At 43.8% G+C, this 9,530-nt stretch overlaps 1 protein-coding gene across 1 annotated transcript in view; it reads left to right on the forward strand.

Moving 5' to 3' along the window:
* Window positions 1-8,257, forward strand: part of si:dkey-288a3.2 (protein phosphatase 1 regulatory subunit 37) — a 66,382-nt gene extending 58,125 nt beyond the window's left edge. Inside the window, exon 11 of the mRNA XM_041954100.1 lies at window positions 8,063-8,257. Coding sequence (XP_041810034.1) covers window positions 8,063-8,257 — 195 coding nt within the window. The remainder of the gene's footprint in view (window positions 1-8,062) is intronic.
* The last annotated feature ends 1,273 nt before the right edge of the window (window positions 8,258-9,530 follow it).

Genomic DNA, 9,530 nt, shown 5'->3' on the forward strand with positions numbered 1-9,530 from the left:
TATTCCTCCTTTCTGGGTGTGAAACGCTCTCCTCCTCTCTGTCGGTGAAAAAAAAAAAACATCTTGATTCCAGGCTCAGCAGTTCGCTTACTCAATCTTGAGGTATTGATTGTACAAAGTGTGTACTGAGGGAAGGTGTGTGTGTGTGCGTGTGTGTGTTTGTGAAATCAGTAAATTAGTTTTTCTTTGCTGAAAGTCTGGCACCTGTATTCCATGTAGTAAACAAATATATGAAGGCATGACATTCCCATGTGACGTGATTTTACACATCGAAATGCACAAGAAGGAATCAGAAACTAAAATATCAATAATTAGCAAGTCAATTTAAGAAAGTGGCAGCGGGTGGGACATTAGGCACGTAAACAATGACTAGACAGTGTCAAAGATGTTTCTTAATATGAAAACTGAGGTATTTTTTTTATTTTGCAAGCAGCACAACCGGGTAAAAAATGTGAAATGTACAAGAAAAAGGTGTGACAACGAAAGGCCAAATGTATTTGTTGTAACAAGGATCTCAGATGGATCCTTATGGTTGTAATCCTTTTTAAAGGGTTTCTTGGTAAAGACAATCTAATGTTAAGACAACATGTTTAAAATGAAAATCGAACTGAAAAGAGAAAAGGCACGATGAAAATGCACGTATCCCCTAACTCCTCCTGTAGATATATGGCCACACTCGAGTGTGTTTTTAAAAACACATTTAGCATGAACTTAACTCAAGCTCCTCTTACGAGCTTTATCAAAGAAAAAGCCAATTAGAGGACCTTGACTCCCAATTATTTTGTTAGTTAGTATCTGTAAATGCTGAGGTTTAAAGTTTGTTAACTTAAGAAAACAGTCTCAGCACAAGGTCCATTTAGTGGCTGTTGTGGAGCTTTCAATCACATCACATGTTCTACATCAGCAGATGGAGTTCACATAACTGTGCAGTTGTCATGGAATTGTATAGTCACACGCAGATTGTTTTCATTTTTTATTTCAAACCTGCTTGTCATACCTTGCACTGTACACAGAAACATTTTGATTGATGAAGATTATGGAAATGTGACCAAATGAATATTAAAAATAGAATAATAATAATAATTCAAATTCAAAGGATAAAGTTGGTGATATTCTTTTTTATTGTTATTATTGTCAACAAATTCTATGAAAAAAGAAAAAAAAATCATGTGTGAGTCCACAGGTTCCTAACCAGGACATCAGGAGCCTGGTTAGAAAAAAGTCGCATAAAATTACACTTGAGTTTTTTTATATACAGTAGATGTGTTTTTTAGACTTTTGTCTATTTTTACTTATTTCTTGTGAAGCACTGGCTCCTTTTATCTCTGTGGCCTCTAAAACCCTGCAAATGAAACAGTCTGAGGAAGAAAAATCACTGTTTGAATGAATGTTCACACTCAAGTCCATACAAAGGCCATCACGTGCGAGCGAGGGCATCAGGACATGTTACTTGAATTTGAATGGTGACAAACAGAGAAGGCTGAGAACCACTGCATCAGTATGATGTAAAAATCCCCAAAAACAGCACACAGATATCTGGTTTCATTTTTAAAACGAAAATAAATAAAGCTGCTCCGTGTAGCTTTTCACAAAAAGAGGGAAAACAGTGCATTTCTTAGGGACTATTTACAGATTAATTCAAATTTAGTGTTCTAGGGAGTGTTTGGAGCAGCAGGACGGTGTGTGTGGGACTGAGTGAAAACACACTACAGTGTGTGTGTGTTCATGATAATGAAGGAACATGTCGGCCAGTGTAACAGCGTTGCTCCTGATGTGTTTTTAATAGTTTTTGGACAACAATGGAGCTGTACGGCACAGAGGAAGAAGATGTGTCAGTCGTTGATTCGTTCGTTGTTCATCTGGCTCTCCCCGAGTACTATACCACAACTACCCTTAGTGCATGAAATATAACACACAGATGATCATTTTACAAAGCAGCGTAACCTCTGACCTCTCCTGCTTTACTCAGGTCAGCTGTGTTCCTTTAGCTGAAGCGCCCCGGGCTCCTTCCGCAGGGGGGAGGGCAGCTTGTTCCTTTGTGTTCACCTTGTCAGCCTCATTACGTGGCATATGCTCCTCACCGCTACAACAGCCGCTCGCTATATGTTGACTGCGCGGTTGTTTTGTGCCGGAGCGCTGCCAAAAAGATCCCATGTGACTGCGGGGGGCAGGTTGGAGATATACTGACATTCAATACTGATGCATGGAGAAGTGGGGGGGGGGGTCGCTCTCCTCACTTCATGTGCACTTGTACACGTATGTGCAAACGGAGAAGTGCACCAACTTTCCAGGAGGACAGCCCGTCTGGGTTCCAAGACAAAGAGCGGGTGAAGCCACCCCACCCTCCTCCTCCTCCACTCTTTTTCCATTCTCCTTGACACACGCTCCCCTTGAACAATGAATGAGCTACGGAGAGGGGTGGGCAACTCCTGCATACTCTCCACCTCTGCCCCCGCTGCCTCCCCTCTGTGGAAGTGTTCATGGGTTATGGGAGTGTTGGCAGATCTGCTTTGTATGAAGTCTGCTATATAAATAAAGTTGATTTGATTTGATGCCATCGGAGGCCAGGTATAATTCAATTGTTTGTGCATGTGTGTGTGGGGGTGTGTGTGTTAGGGTTTGGTGATATGTTAAGATGTTCCAACCGGCCACCATCAGCCCAACAGCTGGCGGTTGCCGATATATTCGTGCAGGTGTGTGTGTGTGTGTGTGTGTGTGTGGTTCTTTAAGGCAGCCCGGTTCATTCTGTTCATCATGGACGACTCTTTTGGTTCTGTAGTTTTTTAATACCTGACAGAAACAAAATAAAATTCACCAAAACCATTCATCTTTCCACTGTTCCGACGATCAGCGGCTCTGGTTTGGTTCATTTACAGAGTTAGATGTGAAAATATTCTGGCTCTAAGTGCTGTTTTTCCCTCCCTGCCTCTCTCTGTCATTGCTGGCCTCTTTGTGCTGGGTTTTCTCACTGAACGATCGCTGATAGACCGCACGCCCAACCCTGATGTGTATACTTTCGTGTGTTGTGAAGGCAAAATCTGCTCCCACACATTATAGAGACTCGCCCCCGTTTTGTGGTCTCCCATGTTAAGCATTCAGTTGTAGGGTTAAGGCAGGGTCAGGGACAGGTTTGGGTTAAAGTAGCAGCGACACAAAATAAAATGCCAAGTGAACTGTGTTGAGAGAACAAAAATCTACTTACAGAATGAATAGATAAATAGAAAACAGTCAACTGACAGAATGATTCACTGTACCGGCTGAAAAAAATGATTCAAAGAAAGTAGCTGTGAAAATCAGAACAGGATCCTTTCTTCCTTTTTGAACATTTGATATCAAATACAGTCATTAAATACCGTGATGCACTTTCCCCATGTGTTTTAATGGACAGGAAGTAGTGACCTCTGTTAAAGGTTCCCCTCCCGATGATACTGATTTTAATTGTGCAACAAAATCAAGGAAAAAAAGAATCAGGCCAAAAGCTTCAGGTTATGTTGAAAATGACTATGGTCAGGATGAGCACCACTGTGGCATTATGGGAAAATGGGAACTTCCAAAATTGAACAAGTTGAGAGCGATTGACGAGTGATGTCATGAATGAAGAAGAGTCACCAGTTTCACTCTCACCTGTGGACCTCAGATGTATTAAAAGAACTCAGTGTTCAGTACGGCGCTGCACTCAGTCCAGCCGCAGCGGCCCACTGAGGACCCGTGCTGCCACAGTTCTGGGCTTCTTTCATAATGCTTGTGTTTAGGGAAATGTCCTTTTGGGCATCAAATTCAACTTTGCCCACAAAACCAAAGCAGCGACCTCACAGCTCCGAGCTCCACAGACACAAACACAACACGCCAACAGGCTTCATTTGTCAGTGTGATGTGTTGTGGTCACCCACTGGCATTTACCAGTGTAGCTGTGTGTGTGCTGGTAGGATGTCCTGGGTTTGACTTGTATTCTGTGTGTGTCTGTACAGTGTGGTCACAGATAGCCAGCAGTGTGTGTGTGTGTTTGAGAGTGAACGTGTGGTCCTGAGTCTCTGTTGACCCTTTTGGGTCCTGTGTATGGCGTCGCTGGCATCCCTCTTACTCTCTCACCAGAAGGCAGTGGCTGTGAAATCTGACCGCCCCCCTCCCACCACCACCACCAGCACCACAACACACACACACGCACAGAGACAACCTCTTCCACCAGCAGAAGGTTGCATTGCTGTTCTCCACATGCCCGCCTCTCACCCATCCAGCCCCCCACACATCCTCCCTCTCCACCAACTCACCTACCCCCAGTGTTGGCAAAGGCATCTGGTTGTGTGTGTGTGTGTGTGTGTGCATGTGTGTGTGTGTGTGTCAGGCGGGCTGCTGCGTGGTGAGCGTGCCCTCTGTCATTCACGCAGAGCAGCCCTGTCCAACTGTCACTTCCTGACAGGCCGATAATCAATCTCTTTATTAACTGCTCTGCTGCAGACCGCCGCCACGGAGGGGAGGAGGGTGGGAGGAGGGGGAGGAGGAGGTGGAGGTGAACAGAAAGGAGGAAGGGAGGAGAAAAGAGGAGTGCATGCTGCAGCTTTGAAAGTACATTTTTTGGTAAGGAAAAGGTTCATTTTTAAGGCGGCTGGTTTTACTCTTTCCTTTTCTTTTGGAAGTCACACTTAACAACAGAAGAAATCAGCGTCGGTTACGATTAATGACATATGTTCAAGTGTTTCCCAACAGGGGGGTCTGGACAGCCACAGAGGTCGCAGAATAAATCAGGGGGGTGACAGAGTGATTTTTATTTCCTATTCATTCTTTCATATTCTTTTATTTTCAACTGTTTGAGTGAGTCACAAATAGCCATTGCTTCATTTTAAGGCAACATCAAAATCTTGGGAGGCACTGGATGGAATCAGTGCAGCTCCAATGTGCATATACAGTATTTTGTGTTTTTAGCTCTTTACTTTCAGTGTCTTCTTGTTGTCGTGTAGGTTGTATATTTGTGTTGCTGGTTAATGGATTGGGGATAGTTAAATCCAAGCGGCACGCAAAGCCGTGGTCCCGCTAATGACCACTAGATGGTGGCGATGAAACCGGCTGTATTGTTTCTATATTAAAATCGGGCTTTTTACCTGAAATACAATGCAAAATGAACAGTTTAAGATGAGGTTCAGGCTAGTTAATTCACTTATTCTACTGTGTGTTTGAGAATCATTGTTCCATATTATTGCTTAGATATACAGCTGAATCAAAAATACATTTAACAAGTCCTAATGGGTGTTAGTTGTTCATTTATCACATATGTATTTACCAAATATGTCTAAAGAAAAAGAAAACACACTTAAGTATTTTTACATCTCATCTCCAAATGCATGCTAATGTTGCTATGATCTGCTGCTGTTGCTAACACAGGAGCGCCTCGGTAGCCATGGGCCGCGTAACAGCAACATCGGCAGTTCAGTTCCAGCCGGCGCCCTTTGTTGTATGTCGTACCTCCTCTCAGTCCCCTCATCTCCTGTCTGCCATTCATCAGCATTGATATTTCATTCCACTTCATTCATTCAGTCTGACATTGTCTTCATGTTAGTCTTGTTTGGTTTTGCACGAGCCAATGTGACATTTAAGCTATGGGAGCTGTTGCAGGGATTCAAGTGTTCAAGGAATCAAGGAAGGACAACACCAGGTCCAGTTGAATATGAACAAATTTGAGGTATTTGGAACCTGGCTAGATTTGTGTGCAGGAACACCAAAACATGGAGCTGAAAGAGGCTAAAACGCTGAGCTGCAGAGTTGGGTGATGATTCCCTGTGAATTTTTCAACAGTGACCCCTTTCACACTCCATATTTATGTGATCTATTATTAATATAGACACATTTATCAGTACAGCTTTAAATAAAAATATGTTTCAGGGTGTTTTCTTGATTGACAGGTGTTTCAGTGATGGTGCCACTTGTTTATCACACTTCAGGTCCACTCATGCTTCCTTCCCTTTGCATTTTTGACAACCATAAACGGATATTTTCAGAGTTGCTGGTCTCGGTGTCACAATCTATTTCCATGTGTTTAAAAAGACAAAGCTGAGAGTGATGACAGAGAGAAGCTGGCGTGAGCTGCCGTCCAGACCTGCTGCTGCTGTTGGTTTTTGGGATGCTGGGCTTTCCTGACAGCATCACACCCGTCACCACAGCGATAATTTATGAGGCGGGAAAGTGCATCAGTGATTCTGGCGACCAGCAGCTAGCCAGGAGTCAGCACACTGCCCGTCTCCTGCTCTGTCCTCTTATTCTCCAGCCTTTCACTCCTCTCTTCTTCTTGTCTTCTCATCCACTTTTAGTTTGGCAAAATTCTGCATGAACTGTATATTTTTTCTGTTGTTTGGAGGTGCTTTTTTCTTGTCTGAAGAGAATTGGGAATGCACTTACTTAAATTGAGGAAGAGGAGCAAATAAAGCAGGCTGATGGAAAGTGGGTACCATAAAGTATATTACAGCATTTAATCACAAAGGAGAGTTTTGCTCTGATAGCAGTTAAGGATGGTGATGTCGGTCTGTCCAATCTAAACATGCAATACCTTAACAACTACTCTGACCAGATCCCCATGAAATGTGTGGACATTCATGCTCCCCAGAGGATGAACTGAAATCATTTTAGTGATCCTATGACCTTTCATCAAGTGCCGCCAACAGGTGAAACCTTCCACAACAACACATGAAATAACAAAGAAAATGTAACGGGCAGGCTGCCGTGGAATTGATGCCCATTTATTCTCCCCGCAGGATGAGTCCCTTGAATCTTGAACTTTCCCAAAGTACCAAATGTCAGGACAAAATGTCAATATTGATGATGAAATGATGTATAATGTGATGAGCTGATTGCTCTAAAAGTACCTGAGCACATCCCTGCTCCCGGTGGGATGAACCATTTTGATTTTAATGAAGCAATGACCTTTCATGAGGACAGCATTTTGGTCTTTCTGTCATCATTTCATTATTAGTAGTAATAACTCTGTACTTATCATGTAAATTGCTGAGTCCTGGGACAAGATAAAATCACCAAAATGCAAGGAACACATGCAGTCTGATCAGCTCAAGGTAGCTGTCCATACTGAGTACGGGTCCAATGCCAGTATGAAATCTACATCACACTGCATTGCAGAAACAGCAAATCTTATAATGACTTCTTTAATGTGGATCAGGATCCACTTAATAAGGTACCAAGTACAGTAGCAGTGTAAATACAGATTCACCAGGCTGAATCAAATTATCCATAGTTTTAAACGAAGCCCCAGGTCAGTCACACTTAACTTTGTGAGTCCAATGTTATCAGAGCTGATGGAAATATTGAACAAAACTATGAAAATGAGTTGGAATAAACTTTTGCAAGCAAAGTCCTTATTTTCCCATTTTTGCGAGAGTGTTTTCTTGAGACAAGATAAAATGAATTCTGGGATCACACAACACAATATCAAGCTGATAATGGTTCAACCTGACAGACCTGCAGCATCAGTTGCTCATTTTATCCCATTTAATGAGAAGCTCCAGCATCTGCAATACAACGTCCGTCACTGAATTTTACTGAATCCATTACATGTTCCATGATTCGCAGGAATAAGCGTAAACATGGAGACGAGAAGGGGACTTATCTTGTTGGTGCTGTGAAATGGAACAGTGGCGCCTCCTTCCCGATCACCTATGTACGATATGCATGTCATGAAAGATGGGTCGGGGTCCAATGTGCAGTCTGCCATGTCGCACAGCCAAAGCAGGAATTTATGACTCTGCGATCGCCTCGTTCACAGGAAAAATATTCTGATCCTTGAATAACAGGGATAGTTATAAAGTTGTTGTTCCCTTGACAACAGTTGCGTTTTAGAGACAGTAAACCTCCTTGTCAAAAATAATTTCACAAATCAAGGATCAAGGTTTTCTCAGCATTCAATCAAAACAAGCAAAAGAAGATCGTGTTTATTTTCCACCTGTGAGACCTCGTTTCTATGTGTGTATATCAAAGTCCTCTCTTCTTCTGGGGGGGGGGCACTTTGCCAATACTGATGCCTCGGGAAGATTTTAACGACTGCGTTTTTGTGTGTGATCAACAGGACGACTTTCCGATGGAGGCTCAGATGAGGTTTCAGTCAGAGATCACCCAGCGCTGCCTCGCCAACGCCAGCCGCTCTCACCTCGCCGCGGACGCCTCTGAGACGCTACCTGCCGAGGCCGACGGACGAGCTGACAGCACGGCGGCGGCCTGTGCTCGCGCACACGCACGGCACGCGGAGGGGGAAGCTGGCTAACCTTGTACAGATCACCTCAGAAAGCACTCATGGGTTCAGTCACGCAGACGCTCTGTCCCAGTGTCCCAAACCCAAACAGCTGACTAGCAGATATATGTGAATAATAATTCTATCGCAAATAATGATAACCATAAAACTCCAAATCCGGGTAATAAAGGCGGAGTAGAGCTCCCTAATGAAACGCCGGCCTCCCCGCTGCTTCCTGCCTAATGTTCCCGCCGAGCCGCTCGCCACTTTCCATAAAGCAATTTTGCAAGCCCACTTCAAACGTGAATCACCTAGAAATGAAGAGAGCTGCCCTCCCCACCCCGCAGCCTTCTGAACTCCCCCACCATCACCCCCTCCCCTTCCTACAACACTCACTCTAGAGCTCTCTCTCTGTGTGTGTGTGTGTGTGTGTGTGTGTGTGTCTGTGTTGCAAATCCCTGTTTGCTTGTCTTCCATCATCACTTAATGTTCACAGTGATGCATTGTAGGACACTCCTCAGAGGTGTGTGTGTGTGTGTGTGTGTGTGTAGGGATGTAGCGTCATTACTCTGACATTGGTAGCAGCCGTGGACTCAGCCAAGTTCCATCTGCATTAATCAGTTGAGAAGCACAGGCAGGCAGGCAGACGTTCAGCAGCAACACAATGTGAAACAACCGAGCACGGAGCTACAGTAAGCAGGAGCGTGGACGTGTCTGTCAGGACGTCTGCACAAACTGCTGGAAAAGCAGAGGAACGGGCCGGCTTGTCTGCAGCTGGTGGGCTCACACACACAGGCTGCTTTAGTTTTCAGATATTGTTGGTTTGGTGCTTTAAGGATGTCCAGCTAAACTAGGCAGGTAGAATACAGACTACACTCAGTTGAACTGTGGAAACTCCTGCGAACAGTACACAGTACAGTGAATCTGCACTCGATATCACAGCATTTTTGCTCAGGCTCACCAGAATACACTTGTATACCTCTTATTTCCCTTGTACTTTACAATAAAATTGAATCTCATGTCATACACTACGCCGCCTCCATTCATTTTCATTTATATGTCAATCTGTATTCTTTTATTTATACATACATATGCACAGGATGAAGCTTGATTTAAAGCAGGGGTCACCAACCTTTTTGAAACTAAGAGCTACTTCAAGGGCACTGAGTAATGCAAAGGGCTACCACTTTGATAATACACTTCCGAAATAACAAAGTTACACAGTGTACCTTAATTTTATATTATTAGTGTCCCTCCACGTTGTGCCGCTTAGCCGTCGCCCCAGTTGCACCGCAAATGAGACACA

The sequence above is a fragment of the Chelmon rostratus genome, chromosome 15 (assembly GCF_017976325.1).
Source record: "Chelmon rostratus isolate fCheRos1 chromosome 15, fCheRos1.pri, whole genome shotgun sequence".
In the NCBI taxonomy this organism is placed as follows: Eukaryota; Metazoa; Chordata; class Actinopteri; order Chaetodontiformes; family Chaetodontidae; genus Chelmon; species Chelmon rostratus.